The sequence below is a fragment of the Mustelus asterias genome, unplaced genomic scaffold (assembly GCF_964213995.1).
Source record: "Mustelus asterias unplaced genomic scaffold, sMusAst1.hap1.1 HAP1_SCAFFOLD_1449, whole genome shotgun sequence".
Classification (NCBI taxonomy): domain Eukaryota; kingdom Metazoa; phylum Chordata; class Chondrichthyes; order Carcharhiniformes; family Triakidae; genus Mustelus; species Mustelus asterias.
In genome coordinates this window covers 25,613-43,851 of record NW_027591394.1, presented here as the reverse complement: position 1 = coordinate 43,851, position 18,239 = coordinate 25,613, and the positions used below count along the sequence as shown (strand labels likewise).

The 18,239-nt window shown below is 49.4% G+C and overlaps 1 protein-coding gene across 1 annotated transcript; it reads left to right on the top strand.

Moving 5' to 3' along the window:
• The first annotated feature begins 3,252 nt into the window (after positions 1-3,252).
• LOC144488302 (modulator of macroautophagy TMEM150B-like) lies at positions 3,253-17,712 on the top strand. The gene is made up of 6 exons (XM_078206347.1): positions 3,253-3,317; positions 8,275-8,334; positions 11,493-11,560; positions 13,191-13,318; positions 14,498-14,675; positions 17,528-17,712. Exons 1-6 carry the CDS (start codon positions 3,253-3,255, stop codon positions 17,710-17,712), a joined length of 684 nt encoding a protein of 227 aa, XP_078062473.1.
• Positions 17,713-18,239: the final 527 nt, after the last annotated feature.

Genomic DNA, 18,239 nt, shown 5'->3' with positions numbered 1-18,239 from the left:
TTGGAGGGCTGAAGGGCCTGTTCCTGTGCTGTATTGTTCTTTGTTCTTTGTTTGTTCTTTGTTGGACTATTCAACTATGTAGAGCATCACACTGGTGCCCATGCCCAACTTCCGACCTCCATCCTTACCTCAGCCAGCGAATCACATTGTACTTTCCAGTAGAAAGATGGCAGCACGATGGCACAGTGGTTAGCACTGCTGCCTCACAGTGCACTTGGCTGAAGGACCCGTATCTTACTGGGTCACAGGTTCAATGGGCGGAATTTTCTCCTTATTTGGCAGAGAGGCACAGCGAGCAAGTGGGCTCCGATTGGTCAGGGCGTTGCCATGGGGAACGCACCAGGGAACTATTGTTCCCCCAAGCTTTTATTTCATTAAAAGAAAAGTGCAATACATTCTCCACGGCAACACCTCAACCAATCAGAGTCAACTTGCCAACCAATCGGCATCATTACTAGGGATGGGCAATAAATGCTAGCCAGCCAATGGCACCCATGTCCCAAGAATGAATTAAAAACAGCAATATAAATTGTTGTTGGTGGCACAGTGGTTAGCGCTGCTGCTTCACAGCGCCAAGGACCCGGGTTCGATTCCCAGCTTGGTTCACAGTCTGGGGCGGCACGGTGGCACAGTGGTTAGCACTGTTGCTTCACAGCGCCAGGGACCTGGGTTCGATTCCCGGTTTGGGTCACTGTCCGGTGTGGAGTCTGCATGTTCTCCCCGTGTCTGCGTGGGTTTCCTCCGGGTGCTCCCGTTTCTTCCCACAGTCCGAAAGACGTGCTGGTTAGGGTGCATTGGCCATGCTAAATTCTCCCTCAGTGTACCCGAACAGGCGCCACAGTGTGGTGACTAGGGGATTTTCACTGTAACTTCATTGCAGTGTTAATGTAAGCCTACTTGTGACACTAATAAATAAACTTAAAAAACTGAGTCCAGTTAAGACTCCGACCTTCTTTTTGGTTTGGTATACAAGGCGGTGTGGTTACTGACTAAACCATCAGAGCAGCCCTTGAGGGTTAGTTGCCAACCGTAGCAACGGATTGCTATTGAATGTCTTGTGGATGTAATATTCACACAGAGTCTCCTTACCCCATGGGAGGGCAACAGAGGTTCACTAGGCTGCTTTGTGGCCTAAGGTGATTGTCCGTGGGGAGAGATTGAGCAGATTAGGCCCATATTACTTGGAGTTTAAGTGAAAATCTTAAGGAGCTCAGCAAGATAGATGCTGAGAAAAGGTTTTTCCCAGGGTGGGGAACCTAGAACCCTGGGATCAACAGTCTCAGAATCAAATGGGGCGGCCATTTTGGACATGGATGAGGAGAAATCTCTTCACTCAGACGGTTGCTGTTCTTTACCCCAGAGGGCTGTGGTTGTTCAGTATTGAGTATATTCAAGCCAGAAGCCAATAGACTTTTCTTTGAGACGTTTGGGGATAGTGTGGGAAGTGGGATTGAGATGGAAAATCAGCCATCAGTGGTGAAGCATCCTTGAAGTGCCACATTGTCTACTCCAACCTTGCCTTTCTGATGTTTTTATGGCCCCGACCAGGCAGGATTCACCATCAATTTCAAACACTTGAACAATGGACCAGTGTGCAAAGTTACTGAAGGAATCCCCTGAAAAAGAGCAGGTCAGAGGCTAGGAATACCGTGGTGAGTAACTCACCTCCTGACTCCCCAAAGTCTGTCCACCATCTACAAGGCACAAGTCAGGAGTGTGATGGAATACTCCCCACTGGATGGGTGCGGCTCCAACAACACTCAAGAAGCTCGACACCATCCAGGACAAAACAGCCCCGCTTGATTGGCACCCCATCCACAAACATCCACTCCCTCCACTACCGACGCTCAGTAGCCGCAGTGTGTACCATCTACAAGATGCACAGCAGCAATTCATCAAAGATCCTTAGACACCACCTTCCAAACCCACGACCACTTCCATTTAGAAGGACCAGGGCAGCAGATACATGGGAACACCACCACCTGCAAGTTCCCCTCCAAGACACTCACCATCCTGACTTGGAAATATATCGGCCGTTCCTTCGCAGTCACTGGGTCAAAATCCTGGAATTCCCTCCCTAACGGCATTGTGGGTCAACCCACAGCACGTGGACTGCAGCGATTCGAGAAGGCAGCTCACCACCACCTTCTCAAGGGGCAACTAGGGATGGGCAATAAATGCTGGCCAGCCAGCGACGCCCATGTCCCAGGAATGAATTTTAAAAACTGTTTTTTAATTTAAGAGGCAATATCTTCAGGGGAGGAGTTAAGGACAAGAGGTTGGCAGAGAAAAGCCAAGTGATCAGTGCCCCAAATGGCTTGACAGATAGCACCATTCTTTGGTTGAGACTGGAAGTCCCTCCCTAACATCATTGAGGGTGTATCTTCACCAGAGAGAGGCAATCAATAAGCTGATTTATTAGTGTCACAAGTAGGCTTACATTAACATTGCAATGAAGTTACTGTGAAAATCCCCTAGTCACCACACTCTGGCGCCTGTTTGGATACACTGACGAGAATTTAGCATGGCCAATGCACCTAACCAGCACGTCTTTCAGACTGTGGGAGGAAACCGGAGCATCCGGAGGAAACCCACGTGGACACTGGGAGAACGTGCAAACTTTGCACAGATAGTGATCCAAGCTGGGAATCAAATCCGGGTCCTTGGCGCTGTGAGGTAGCAGTGCTAACCACTGTGCCACCATGCCACCCATGCCAGCCTCGACAGTGGCATTACCCTGTAAATTATTAAATAAACAGCCCCCGCCCAAGCGATAGAAAGAAAGTCTGTGGAAAGGGAGAGCAAGAAATGCCAGATGATTGTGATTGTAACCATTTAGACTTGAACCTTGACTCGAGAAGACGTGTTCTCAACACCTGCCTTATCAAGCTCATTCAGAGCGTATCTTTCTCCACGGCTTCAGTTGAACAAAGGACAGGATCACGGGTTGAGTTGTGACATCGCTTTTACTGAAGTAGATTCACCAGAAACCTTAACAGCTCAATCTGTCCGCCAAACACCCAGTGGACAATGGAAATGTGATTTTGTTTTAAACAATGGGTTCTTTTGGGTTAAAATTTAGAGATACCGCGAAGATCGGTCAAGTGCATATCGACAAGCGCTCGCTGGCTCGAGGTCACTGCTTGTGAGAAGCTACGCAGCTGACTGCTTGAGGAATGTTCTGTGGTGTATCGCAGTGGGTAATGTTGTGTGACTAACTATTGGTTTGCACTCTGTTCCAGACCGTCCAGGATGTGGGCCTGGGGTCTCCTTCCCATTCTGCTGGCTGTCACTGCAGCAGGAGGCTGCTGGGCCGTGTAAGTATGCGTTGGGCACTAGTGCTTGCCGTGTTTATGGCAATCCAGTCAGCTCACTCTCCACTCTAGCTGAATGAAGGGAGCATGAGGTTCCACAATTCGCCAGTCTTATCTCCTTTCCAATTCGCTCCCTGTGCACTCCCAACAGTGCGGCGCTCCCTCAGCGCGGCGCTCTCACAGCGCGGCACTCCCTCAGCGCGGCATTCTCAACAGCGCGGCATTCTCAACAGCGCGGCACTCCCTCAGCGCGGCACTCCCTCAGCGCGGCACTCCCTCAGCGCGGCACTCCCTCAGCGCGGCACTCCCTCAGCGCGGCACTCCCTCAGCGCGGCACTCCCTCAGCGCGGCACTCCCTCAGCGCGGCACTCCCTCAGCGCGGCACTCCCTCAGCGCGGCACTCCCTCAGCGCGGCACTCCCTCAGTACAACATCCCCTCTGTGCAGCACAAAAGGAGATATTAAAAAGGGAGGCATGTCCAGCGCAATCTGTAAGATGCAACAAAGCTGAGGCAAATAGCTTCATTCCATTGAATGTGGATACCGGACTGAGTGGGCTAGGATAGAGGAGCCATGATGTGGTGATGCCAGCGTTGGACTGGGATGGGCACCTAGTGTTGTGAGACTTCTTACTGGGATATAGGAGTGATGAGTTGTAGTGGGCCGAATGGACATTCTGATTATTAGCGTGCCATACAGCACTTTGCTCTTAACATGACTCATTGTGCTAAGAATTTGGAAATGATTGAATCTGATAAAGCGCTATTTAAAGTGTTGCAATTCATAATGCTTCAGGTTTTATGAGATTCTACATTTAGCTCACCCTGTGTTACCCAATTGAAGGATCAAAGTCAAAACAGCTGCCAACAAGAACACAATTGAGATATCACTTAACCCGGTCAGCTTCCAGATTGTCAAAGGTTGTTGAGGTAATGGCATGTCAGAAACAAGGAAGAGGATCTAATTAATGTTGTCCTTGGAACATTTCCACAGGTTAACCAGTCCAGACCATTTGGGGTGGCACGGTGGCACAGTGGGTTAGCACTGCTGCCTCACAGCGCCAGAGACCCGGGTTCGATTCCCGGGTTGGGTGACTGTCGGTGTGGGGTCTGCATGTTCTCCCCGTGTCTGCGTGGGTTTCCTCCTGGTGCTCCCGTTTCCTCCCACAGTCCAAAGATGTGCAGGTCAGCTGGATTGGCCATGCTAAATTGACCCTTAGAGTCAGGGGATTAGCAGGGTAAATACATGGGGATAGGGCCTGGGTGGGATTGTTGCCGGTGCAGACTCGATGGGCCAAATGGCCTCCATCTGCACGACAGGAATTCTATGGATTCTATGATTCTACTCTGTGCATGATGGGTGGAGACCTGGTTATGACTGGAAGCACAGTAAGAAGTCTCACAACACCAGGTTAAAGTCCAACAGGTTTATTTGGTAGCAAATACCATAAGCTTTCGGAGCACTGCTCCTTCATCAGATGGAGTGGATATCTGTTCTCAAACAGTGCAAACAGACACAGAAATCAAATTACAGAATACTGATTAGAATGCAAATCTCTACAGCCAGCCAGGTCTTAAATGTACAGACAATGTGGGTGGAGGGAGCATTCAACACAGGTTAAAGAGATGTGTATTGTCTCCAGACAGGACAGCTAGTGAAATTCTGCAAGTCCAGGAGGCAGGCTGTGGGGGTTACTGATTATGTGACATAAATCCAACATCCCGGTTTAGGCTGTCCTCATGTGTGCGGAACTTGGCTATCAGTTTCTGCTCAGCAACTCTGCGCTGTCATGTGTCGTGAAGGCCGCCTTGGAGAACGCTTACCTGAAGATCCAAGGCTGAATGCCCGTGACTGCTGAGTAGGTACCTACTCTTGCAACTCGGCCAACGTTGTCTACCTGATACGCTGCAGGAAAGGATGTCCCGAGGCATGGTACATTGGGGAAACCATGCAGACGCTACGACAACGGATGAATGAACACCGCTCGACAATCACCAGGCAAGACTGTTCTCTTCCTGTGGGGGAGCACTTCAGCAGTCACGGGCATTCAGCCTTGGATCTTCAGGTAAGCGTTCTCCAAGGCGGCCTTCACGACACACGACAGCGCAGAGTCGCTGAGCAGAAACTGATAGCCAAGTTCTGCACACATGAGGACGGCCTAAACCGGGATGTTGGATTTATGTCACATTATCAGTAACCCCCACAGCCTGCCTCCTGGACTTGCAGAATTTCACTAGCTGTCCTGTCTGGAGACAATACACATCTCTTTAACCTGTGTTGAATGCTCCCTCCACCCACATTGTCTGTACATTTAAGACCTGGCTGGCTGTAGAGATTTGCATTCTAATCAGTATTCTGTAATTTGATTTCTGTGTCTGTTTGCACTGTTTGAGAACAGATATCCACTCCATCTGACGAAGGGGCAGCGCTCCGAAAGCTTATGGTATTTGCTACCAAATAAACCTGTTGGACTTTAACCTGGTGTTGTGAGACTTCTTACTGTGCTTACCCCAGTCCAACGCCGGCATCTCCACATCATTAATTTCTCCACCATTGGTAATGGTGCCTTCAGTTGCCTGGGCTCTAAGCTCAGGGAATCCCTCCCTAAACCTTCCTACCCTGGTTTCCTCCTTTAAGACGTTCCATCAAACGCTTTAACCAAGGTTTGGTCATAGAATCATGAAATACAGTGCCCATTCGGCCCATTGAGGCTGCACTGACTCTCTGACAGAATATCTTACCCAGGCCCTCTCCCACGCCCTATCACCATAACCCCACACATTTACTATGGCCAATCCCCCTAACCTGCACATCTTTGGTAGCGCTCCGAAAGCTTATGGTATTTGCTACCAAATAAACCTGTTGGACTTTAACCTGGTGTTGTGAGACTTCTTACTGTGCTTACCCCAGTCCAACGCCGGCATCTCCACATTATGACTGGAAGCCCAAGGAGAGAATGATCCAATAGGTTTTCCTGCAAGTGGATGGGTAATCACAGGATTCCTACAGACCCATCGAGCCTGCACCAACCCATAGCCAGACCTATCCCGTATATCCTATACCGCACTATATTATATCCCATATATACTACGGTAGTAGAGACGGGTACAATTATGTCTTTTACAAAGCATTTAGACAGTTACATGGGTAAGATGGGTATAGAGGGATATGGGCTAAACGCGGGTAATTGGGACTAGCTTAGTGGTTAAAAACTGGGCGGCATGGACAAGTTGGGCTGAAGGGCCTGTTTCCATGCTGTAAACCTCTATGACTATAGGGGTGGGATGCTACGACTTCGCTTGGGCGAGGCTTGTAAAACCCTGCCCGAGGCCAACGGAGCTTTCCGTTCTGCGAGCCTTTTGCAAGGCGGTAAAATTCCAACCTATGATTCTATCCCCACGTATTTACCTCGATAATCCTCCTAACCTATATATCTTGGGACACCAAGGGGCAATTGGGAGGAAACTGGAACACCCGGAGGAAACCCACGCAGACACGGGGAGAAAATGCAGACTCCCTACCAAGGCCGGAATCGAACCCAGGTCCCTGGAGCTGTGAGGCAGCAGTGCTGACCACATTTCCAAGCTTGGGGAGGCACGGTGGCACAGTGGTTCGCACTGCTGCCTCACAGCACCAGGGACCCAGGTTTGATTCCCGGCTTAGGTCACTGTCCGTGTGGAGTCTGCACGTTCTCCCCGTGTCTGCGTGAGTTTCCTCCGGGTGCTCCGGTTTCCTCCCACAGTCAGAAAGACGTGCGGGTTAGGGTGCATTGGCCGTGCTAAATTCTCCCTCAGTGTGCCCGAACAGGCGCTGGAGTGTGGTGACTAGGGGATTTTCACAGTAACTTCATTGCGGTGTTAATGTAAGCCTACTTGTGAGACTAATTGTAATGACTTCAATCAGGCCATTGAGGTTAGCCTATTGGAGTATGAACTCCCTGATTATAGAGCCAATTGATGGGCCAATTAGGGAGTCTTGGCCTTGTACTGAGTCGGGAGTGTCAGTTCCTCTAACACCCCCAGAGATAGACAGCTGACTGCTCGCACTCTGTGTCCTGCTGTTAGAGTTTGTAAATAAAGGGATTTTGATGAAGGGACTTCTGCCTCCGAAGACTTATCACCCTAATAAATAAACTTTAAACTCTCTGTCAAACATGGCTACACTTTGGGATGCCACAGGGTCGTGAAGGGTGCTATATAAATGCGGGTTTTCCTTCAAAGCAGCATTTATTTCGTCGTCCACATCAGAAGGCCAATTATTCCGCCATTGCCAAAACATTTTCTTCACCGGAGTTTAACTGCTGCCAACAATTGGACATTGGGTGAGTCTTTCACCAACATGTTTCCATGGGGAAACAGGGGAGCAACTGTTCCCCTTAGCTGAAGGGTCAGTTACGAGGGGACACAAGTTAAAAGTCAGGGGTGGGAGGTTTAGGGGGGGGGAATTTGAGAAAAAACATTTTTACCCAGAGGGTGGTGATGATCTGGAAAGCACTGCCTGGGAGGGTGGTGGAGGCGGGATGCCTCCTATAACAACCTGATGAAGGGGCAGCGCTCCGAAAGCTCGTGCTACCAAATAAACCTGTTGGACTTTAACTGGGTGTTGTGAGACTGCTTACTACCCTTTAACAAGTACCTGGATGAGTACTTGGCACACCATAGCATTCAGGGCTATGGGCCAAGTGCTGGCAAGTGGGATTAGGTGGGCAGGTCAGGTCCTTTCATGGGTCGGTGCAGACTCGATGGGCTGAAGGGCCTCTTCTGCATTGTAGTATTCCGTGATGTTCGCAATTATACCGTTGCAAAGTTCAGTTGGCCCTTTGAAAGTCAGCGATTCTATCTAAAATCAGTTCTGCAGTTTAACCTTATCTCACTGCGTTCATTTTTTTGTGTTGTTTTATGGGGTCACACTAACCAATCCATTTAACGCCAAACTTACTTTGTTTTGTGAATTTCCCGCAGGTTCGGCCTGGCAGTGGTGAATGGCTCTGTCAATATCACCTTGCAGTTCCCGTACATCAGGTAATATCGCGATTACTGGCAAATGGGCTCTGCAAAAATCATACAAGATATTGCGTTATTTCCCACACCGGATAGTGTAGAAGCAGAACGTGTTGTCAGACTGTGGGTGTCACCATTGACTGCAGTGCTTAGAACATAGAACATAGAACAGTACAGCACAGAACAGGCCCTTCGGCCCACGATGTTGTGCCGAGCTTTATCTGAAACCAAGATCAAGCTATCCCACTCCCTATCATCCTGGTGTGCTCCATGTGCCTATCCAATAACCGCTTAAATGTTCCTAAAGTGTCTGACTCCACTATCACTGCAGGCAGTCCATTCCACACCCCAACCACTCTCTGCGTAAAGAACCTACCTCTGATATCCTTCCTGTATCACCCACCATGAACCCTATAGTTATGCCCCCTTGTAATAGCTCCATCCACCCGAGGAAATAGTCTTTGAACGTTCACTCTATCTATCCCCTTCATCATTTTATAAACCTCTATTAAGTCTCCCCTCAGCCTCCTCCGCTCCAGAGAGAACAGCCCTAGCTCCCTCAACCTTTCCTCATAAGACCTACCCTCCAAACCAGGCAGCATCCTGGTAAATCTCCTCTGCACTCTTTCCAGCGCTTCCACATCCTTCTTATAGTGAGGTGACCAGAACTGCACACAATATTCCAAATGTGGTCTCACCAAGGTCCTGTACAGTTGCAACATAACCCCACGGCTCTTAAACTCCAACCCCCTGTTAATAAAAGCTAACACACTATAGGCCTTCTTCACAGCTCTATCCACTTGAGTGGCAACCTTTAGAGATCTGTGGATATGAACCCCAAGATCTCTCTGTTCCTCCACAGTCTTCAGAACCCTACCTTTGACCCTGTAATCCACATTTAAATTAGTCCTACCAAAATGAATCACCTCACATTTATCAGGGTTAAACTCCATTCGCCATTTTTCAGCCCAGCTTTGCATCCTATCTATGTCTCTTTGCAGCCTACAACAGCCCTCCACCTCATCCACTACTCCACCAATCTTGGTGTCATCAGCAAATTTACTGATCCACCCTTCAGCCCCCTCCTCTAAGTCATTAATAAAAATCACAAAGAGCAGAGGACCAAGCACTGATCCCTGCGGCACTCCGCTAGCAACCTGCCTCCAATCCGAAAATTTTCCATCGACCACCACCCTCTGTCTTCGATCAGACAGCCAGTTACCTATCCAATCGGCCAACTTTCCCTCTATCCCACACCTCCTCAGTTTCATCATAAGCCGACCATGGGGGACCTTATCAAACGCCTTACTAAAATCTATGTATATGACATCAACTGCCCTACCTTCATCAACACACTTAGTTACCTCCTCAAAAAATTCTATCAAATTTGTGAGGCACAACTTGCCCTTCACGAATCCGTGCTGACTATCCCGGATTAATCCGCAACTTTCTAAATGGTCGTAAATCCCATCTCTAAGGACCTTTTCCATCAATTAACCAACCACCGAAGTAAGACTAACCGGTCTATAATTACCAGGGTCATTTCTATTCCCTTTCTTAAACAGAGGAACAACATTCGCCATTCTCCAGTCCTCTGGCACCCTCCCGTGGACAGCGAGGACCCAAAGATCAAAGCCAAAGGCTCTGCAATCTCATCCCTTGCCTCCCAAAGAATCCTAGGATACATTTCATCAGGCCCAGGGGACTTATCGACCTTCCCCTATGGTGCTTCCCCATATCCCCACCCGGGACAACCCATTATCTTCCAATTTAATGCTTTCAAGCTGTAGGGGATCATCTTCTCTCCCGTTCTCTCCCATCCTTTCCTGAGGCGGCACGGTGGCACAGTGGTTAGCACTGCTGCCTCACAATACCAGGGACCCAGGTTCCAGGGTCACTGTCTGTGTGGAGTTTGCACGTTCTCCTCGTGTCTGTGTGGGTTTCATCCGGGTGCTCCGGTTTCCTCCTACAGTCCAAAGATGTGCAGTTTCGATGGATTGGCTGTGCTAAATTGCCCCTTAGTGTCCAAAGATGTGCAGGTTAGGTGGATTGGCCATGCTAAATTTCCCCTTAGTGTCCAAAGATGTGCAGGTTAGGTGGATTGGCCATGCTAAATTGCCCCTTGGTGTCCAAAGATGTGCAGGTTAGGGTGGATTGGCCATGCTAAATTGCCCATGCTAAATTGCCCCTTAGTGTCCAACGATGTGTAGGTTAGGTGGATTGGCCATGTTAAATTGCCCCTTAGTGTCCAAAGATGTGTAGGTTAGGTGGATTGGCCATGTTAAATTGCCCCTTAGTGTCCAAAGATGTGTAGGTTAGGTGGATTGGCCATGCTAAATTGCCCCTTAGTGTCCAAAGATGTGTAGGTTAGGTGGATTGGCTATGCTAAATTGCCCCTTAGTGTCCAAAGATGTGTAGGTTAGGTGGATTGGCCATGCTAAATTGTGCCTTAGTGTCCAAAGATGTGCAGGTTAGGTGGATTGACCATGTTAAATTGCCTCTTAGTGTCCAAAGATGTGTAAGTTAGCTGGATTAGTCATGGTAAATGTGTGGGGTTACTGGAACAGAGCGGTGGGGTGGTGGGCCTGGGTAAGATGCTCTTTGGGAGAGTCAGTGCAGACACGATGGGCTGAATGGCCTCCTTCTGCACTTTAAGGATTCCATGGTTCGATGGAGAAAATCACTTGATAAAGAATTCAGGAGAAACGTCTTTACTCCAAGGTGGATCTTGCCGCCACAGGGCGTATTGGAGATGAAAAGCAGAGATACATTTAAGGGAAAGTTAAATAAATACAAGAGGGAGAAAGGAATAGAATCAAACGCTGACAGGATTTGATGAAGTGGGGTTGAAGGAGATACTTTGGAATAATCACTGGCACTGACCTGTTGGGTACAATGCCTTGTTTCTATGCCATAAACTCTGTACATATGGGTGGGAGTTTACGCCCCTCCCTGTCGCCAGCGGAGACGGCTTGCCATTGGCCCCGAACGGGTTCCTCTGGCACTGGCATCGTGTTGCGTGGCTTGCCTGTCTGGCTGTGGCAGGGGGGATGGGTCGCCCTCAATGGAACTGGAAGATCCTGCCAACGGGAAGGGCCGGAAAATCCCTCCCTCGGTTACCGCTAGCTCATTGAGTGCAAAATGCTTGAACTTTGACCTTCTGATTCTTTCCTCCTCAGTGTCTGCGGGGCGGAACCTCCCCAGAGTTGCATTTTCGGCCAAATCATGAACATCGGGGCTTTTCTGGGTGAGTAGGCCTCGGGATGCGGTCTTCAGTTGGGTTTTCTTTGAAGGAACTATTTCAACCCTCGTGGCGTCATGGATAAGTCACTGGTCTCCTCAGCTCGGGATTTTAGGTTCGAGTCCCATCTGGAGTGAGTCTGCTTTGTGGGTAGCACAGTGGTTAGCACAGCGCCAGGGACCCGGTTCAATTCTGGCCTTGGGTGACTGTCTGTGTGGAGTTTGCATGTTCTCCCCATGTCTGCGTGGGTTTCCTCCCACAGTCCAAAGATGTGCAGGTTTGGTGGCTTGGCCATGCTAAATTGTCCCTTAGTGTCCAAAGATGTGGAGGTAAGATGGATTGGCCATGCTAAATTGCCTCTTAGTGTCCAAAGATAGGCAAGTTAGATAGATTAGTGGGGTAAATACATGGGGTTACAGGGATAGGATCGGGGGAGAGGGCCTGGACCAGACACTCTGTCAGAGAGTCAGTGCAGACGTGATGGGCTGAATGGCCTCTTCTGCACTGTAGAGATTCGATGATTCTAAAAACGCACCACACGAAGGTGCAAAGTTATTGCTGTTGAGGTTCAGTGAGTAAATGGTGTGAAGCAGAGACACACAGGACACAAGGGAGTGTGGGATCGATAGCTGGTTGGCATCAGGTAACCCAGAGATAAAGAGCAAGAGACCTGGCGAGCAAGAGACCTGGCTAGTGTTGCCAACTCTGCCTGGACATTTTCCTGGAGGTTTCATCACGTGACCACCTGCCTCCAGTCACCACACCCCGTTTTTGGTCACCTCACATAGATTCATCATAGAATCCCTACAGTGCATGAGGAGGCCATTCGGCCCATTGGGTCTGCACTGACTCTCCGACAGAGCATCTCACCCAAACCCTATCCCTGTGACCCCCATGCATTTACTCCTCTAAGCCCCCAACGCACACATCTTTGGACACTAGGGGGCAATCTAACAGGAATAGACAGGTTAGATGCAGGGAGGATGTTCCCGATGGTGGGGGAAGTCCAGAACCAGGGGTCACAGTCTGAGGATTCAGGGTACACCATTTAGGATGGAGATGAGGAGACATTTCTTCACCCAAAGAGTGGTGAGCCTGTGGAATTCATTACCACAGGAAGTAGTTGATGCCAAAACATTAAATGTATTCAAGAGGCGGCTGGATATAGCACTTGGGGCGAATGGGATCAGAAGTTATGGGGAGAAAGCAGGATTAGGCTATTGAGTTGGATGATCAGCCATGATCATAATGAATGGCGGAGCAGGCTCAAAGGGCCGAATGGCCTCCTCCTGCTCCTATCTTCTATGTTTCTATGTAATTTAGCATGGCCAATCCACCTAACCTGCACATCTTTGGTCACTAAGGGGCAATTTAGCATGGCCAATCCACCTAACCTGCACATCTTTGGTCACTAAGGGGCAATTTAGCATGGCCAATCCACCTAACCTGAACATCTTTGGACACTTAAGGGGCAATTTAGCATTTTGTACACAGCAAGCCCCCACAAACAGCAGTGAGATCATAGCCGGATCACCTGTCTTTATCTCCTATGATGTTAAAACAGGTTACATTGCAAATAATCTAGGATTTAGAAAGGACATTTGTTTTTCAAGACGCTCTTTCTCCTTCTTTACAGTTACTTGGGTTTGCGTCATCAGGTACCAGCAAGTGAAAGACTATGGATACCAGTCAACCCTGAACATCGTCAGTCTGGTGGCCGGGTGCCTGTGTGCAGTTGGAGGCTCCATGGTGGGGAACTTTCAGGTAACTTATAGGATGGGATTTTATGGCCGCGCTCATCCCAAAACCGTAAGATCCCGCCCGAGGTCAACGGACCTTTCCACGGTCCGGTCATTGTGTTAGACTCTAGTTCAGCATCAGAGGTAGGGAGGCTGACTGGTAGGGCAATCCATTTGTCTGAACGAGCCGTGTCCTACTGGGTTATAGTTTCAATGGACAGAATTTTCTCCTTATTTGGCAGAGGGAGGCAGTGAGCAAGTGGGCCCCCGATTGGTCTATGCGTTGCCATGAGAAATGCATCAGGGAACTATTGGCCCCCAAGCTTTTGTTTAATTTTTTAAAAAGTGCCATACATTCTCCATGGCAACACCTCAACCAATCAGAGTCAACCTGCCAACTAATCAGCTAATTACCAGGAATGGGCAATACACGTGTCCCACGACTGAATTTTAAAAATACGGTATAACTTGTTGTTAGCGGCACGGTGGGACAGTGGTTAGCACTGCTGCCCCTCAACGCCAGGGACCTGGGTTCAATTGCCGGAGTGAATTGGGTGACTGGGGGATTTTCATCGTAACTTTATTACAGTGTTCACACAAGCCTATTTGTGACACTAATAAATAAACTTTAAAAAGAAATTGGCATTCTTGCATCTGTCCTGATGAGTACAAGTTGAAAAACTTCAACATCATGTGTCTTTTTTCAGCAAATCACAAGTTCTGTACTGCTAAAGTAAATGCGGTATAAATTGTTGTTGGCGGCACGGTGGCACAGTTGTTAGTACTGCTGCCTCTCAGCGCCAGGGACCCAGGTTCAATTCCCGGCTTGGGTCACTGTCTGTGCGGAGTTTGCACGTTCTCCCCGTATCTGTGGGGTTTCCTCCGGGTGCTCCGGTTTCCTCCCACAGTCCAAAGATGTGCGGGTTAGGGGGGTTGGCCATGCTAAATTGCCCCTCAGTGTCAAGGGGACTAGCTAGGGTAAATGCATGGGGTTATGGGAATAGGGCCTGGGTGGGATTGTGGTCGGTGCAGACTTGATGGGCCGAATGACCTCCTTTAGTACTGTAGGGATTCGATGATTCTAAGTGACTACATAGCTAAGTATTGGCTGGTCACGTAACGTTACTCAACTCAATGCAGTCAGAGGGAAGTGAATCAGAAACTCCATCAGAAAGGTTAACCCCTCCATTTATTTTCTCAACAGACTGTTAACCAGATTCACGTGCACTTGGTGGGGGCCTTCCTCGCGTTCTACATTGGCAGTGTCTACTTCTGGCTGCAGGTGAGGCTCACCTACAAGGTACAGCCCAGGCACGGCGGCAAGTGGATTGGACCCGTCCGGATCATCTGCAACCTTGTGTGCACGATCTGCCTGGTCCTGTGTATCCTTTAACCAGAAGGCACAACTGATGCTATCAATGAGTGTGAACACCATGTGACTGGGCCAGGCTCCTTCGAATCTGACCCAGGATGAGGGGGGGTGGAATGGGTGGAGAGAATGGTTCCGGGGATGAGGAAATTTGGTGACATAGTTTGGAGAATGGGCAGCAGGGGTGGCACAGTGGTTAGCGCTGCTGCCTCTCAGCGCCAGGGACCCGGGTTCGATTCCAGCCTCGGGTCACCGTCTGTGTGGAGTCTGCACGTTCTCTCCGTGTCTGCGTGGGATTCCTCCGGGTGCTCCGGTTTCCTCCCACACATGTGCAGATTAGGTGGATTGGCTATGCTAAATTGAGCCTTAGTGTCCACTGATGTGTAGGTTAGGTGGATTGGCCATGCTAAATTGCCCCTTAGTGTCCAAAGATGTGTAAGTTGGGGGGATTGGCCATGCTAAATTGCCCCTCAGCATGAACACCTCAATCAAGTCCCCTCTCAACCTTCTCTTCTCCAGGGAGAACAACCCCACCTTAGAATCATCATAGAATCCCTACAGCGCAGAAGAGGCCACTCGGCCCATCAAGTCTGCAGAGACTCTCTGACTGAGTATCTTATCCAGGCCCTCTCCCCAGCCCTAGCCCTGTAAACCTGCGTATTTACCATGGCTAATCCACGTAATCTACACTCTTTGGACACTAAGGGTCAATTTAGCATGGCCAATCCACCTAACCTACTCATCTTTGGAATGTGGGAGGAAACCGGAGCACCCGGAGGAAACCCACGCAGACACGGGAAGAACGTGCAGACTCCACACAGACAGTGGCCCAAGCTGGGAATGAAACCTAGGTCCCTGGCGCTGTGAGGCGGCAGTGCTAACCACTGTGCCACCGTGTCTGAATATTTTTCAGGCAGGGCTTGACAGATTTTTGATTAACATGGAGGGTGAAAGGTTATTGGGGGTGTGGGCAGGAATGAACATAGAACAGTACAGCACAGAACAGGCCCTTCGGCCCACGATGTTGTGCCGAGCTTTATCTGAAACCAAGATCAAGCTATCCCACTCCCTATCATCCTGGTGTGCTCCATGTGCCTATCCAATAACCGCTTAAATGTTTCTAAAGTGTCTGACTCCACTATCACTGCAGGCAGTCCATTCCACACCCCAACCACTCTCTGCGTAAAGAACCTACCTCTGATATCCTTCCTATATCTCCCACCACAAACCCTATAGTTATGCCCCCTTGTAATAGCTCCATCCACCCGAGGAAATAGTCTTTGAACGTTCACTCTATCTATCCTCTTCATCATTTTATAAACCTCTATTAAGTCTCCCCTCAGCCTCCTCCGCTCCAGAGAGAACAGCCCTAGCTCCCTCAACCTTTCCTCATAAGACCTACCCTCCAAACCAGGCAGCATCCTGGTAAATCTCCTCTGCACTCTTTCCAGCGCTTCCACATCCTTCTTATGTGAGGTGACCAGAACTGCACACAATATTCCAAATGTGGTCTCACCAAGGTCCTGTACAGTTGCAGCATAACCCCACGGCTCTTAAACTCCAACCCCCTGTTAATAAAAGCTAACACACTATAGGCCTTCTTCACAGCTCTATCCACTTGAGTGGCAACCTTCAGAGATCTGTGGATATGGACCCCAAGATCTCTCTGTTCCTCCACAGTCTTCAGAACCCTACCTTTGACCCTGTAATCCACATTTAAATTAGTCCTACCAAAATGAATCACCTCACATTTATCAGGGTTAAACTCCATTTGCCATTTTTCAGCCCAGTTTTGCATCCTGTCTATGTCTCTTTGCAGCCTACAACAGCCCTCCACCTCATCCACTACTCCACCAATCTTGGTGTCATCAGCAAATTTACTGATCCACCCTTCAGCCCCCTCCTCTAGGTCATTAATAAAAATCACAAAGAGCAGAGGACCAAGCACTGATCCCTGTGGCACTCTGCTAGCAACCTGCCTCCAATCCGAAAATTTGTTTCCAGGAATATGTGGTTAAAGTTACAATCAGGTCAGCCATGATCTTACAAAATGGAGGAGCAGGTTCGAGAGGCCAAGTGGCCGACTCCTAATCCTCGTTCGGTATTTGCGTGTTAGGAGAGAAAACCCTTCTCATACACAATAACCTGGAACAGAACCACCGCCTGCCTTCATTAGCTGAGGCTTAGAATATAAAAGCGGGGAGGTTATGATGGAGCTGTGTAAAACACTGGTAAGGCTGCAACTAGAGTACTGAGTGTAGCTCCGGTCACCACACGATAGGGAAGATGTGATTGCACTAGAGAAGATGCAGAGGGGATTCACCAGGATGTTGTCTGGGCTGGAGTGTTCCAGCTATGAAGAGAGGCTGGGGAGACTGGCGTTGTTTTCCTTAAAGCAGAGAAGGCTGAGGGGGGAAACTGGTCGAGGTGTACAACATTCTGAGGGACATAGAGAGGGTGGATAGGAAGAGGAAGGAACCTTTCCCCTTAGCAGAGGGAGTAATAACCAAGGTGGTAGAAAAGGGGGGGAGGGAGGAGGGGGAAGGGGTGGGAAAGAGGGGGAAGGGGTGGGAAAGGGGGGGAAGGGGGGGGGGGAGGGAGGAGGGGTTGCTAGGATTTAAGGTCAGGAAGCGGGAGATTTAGAGGGAATTTGAGGAAATTGTTTTCACCCAGAAGGTGATGGGAATTTGGAAGTCACTGCCTGAAAGGGCAATAGAACCCTCACAACATTTAGATGAGCACGCCATAGCATACAAGGCTACGGACCAGGTGCTGGGAAGTGGGAAGAGAAGGGATAGGTGCTTGATGCAGATGGGCCGAAGGGTCTCTATTTGTGCTGTAAAGTTTCCTTGACCGTTTGGACAGTGGTGGTGCTACACAACCTGAAGAGGCGAACGGCGGCGGCGATATGCGAGTGGGTGGCCGCCATGGCCCTCCTCCTCCTCTTCGGCCTCTTCGCCGTGGATTTCCGGCACATCAACGGCCATTACTTCCACGTAATCCGGGAGAAGGCCCGAATCCAAAACTCAACCACCACGCTGGAGTTGTAGCGGCAGCGACATCGGAACGCAACGCCCCCTCCCCCAATGAGGAAAAATAACATTTCACAAGGCCCGGGCTCCTCACCTCTGGGATTTTGTGAAGGAAGATCCCATGATGCATCATGGGACGTTTCGTTCCGTTGAAAGGTGCTACAGAAATGCAGGACCTTGCACTGAAAACAAAAACCAAATGCAACACATCGGTCGACCTCAGTCATTGGAAGGGTCAGGGAGGAAAGAACAGCATTATGATGAATATCGTTCTTGTCTATTAACCTATCTTGATTTATCCAGCCATCAAAGCTAGGAACAGGCTGGATGGGCTGAAGGGCCTTCTTCTGTTCCAATGAGTCAACTCACGAAATTAGTGTGGTGGACTGTCTGCGGCAGTTAATATACCTGAGCAGGTCAGGGTGCTGGTTTAACAGCAATAGAGGTTACTCATGCAGTTCTACAGCACCTTCCTCTCAGCTCAGGGTGTCCCTCAGTGCTTTGCGACCAATGAACTACCTTCGCGATGTACCCACAGTCGGAAT

Coding starts and splice junctions, on each gene's coding strand:
- LOC144488302 (XM_078206347.1), top strand. CDS start 3,253: ATGTGGGCCTGGGGTCTCCTTCCCATTCTGCTGGCTGTCACTGCAGCA. Junction 11,561..13,190: donor GAACATCGGGGCTTTTCTGG/GTGAGTAGGCCT, acceptor CCTTCTTTACAG/TTACTTGGGTTTGCGTCATC. Junction 13,319..14,497: donor CCATGGTGGGGAACTTTCAG/GTAACTTATAGG, acceptor TTTTCTCAACAG/ACTGTTAACCAGATTCACGT.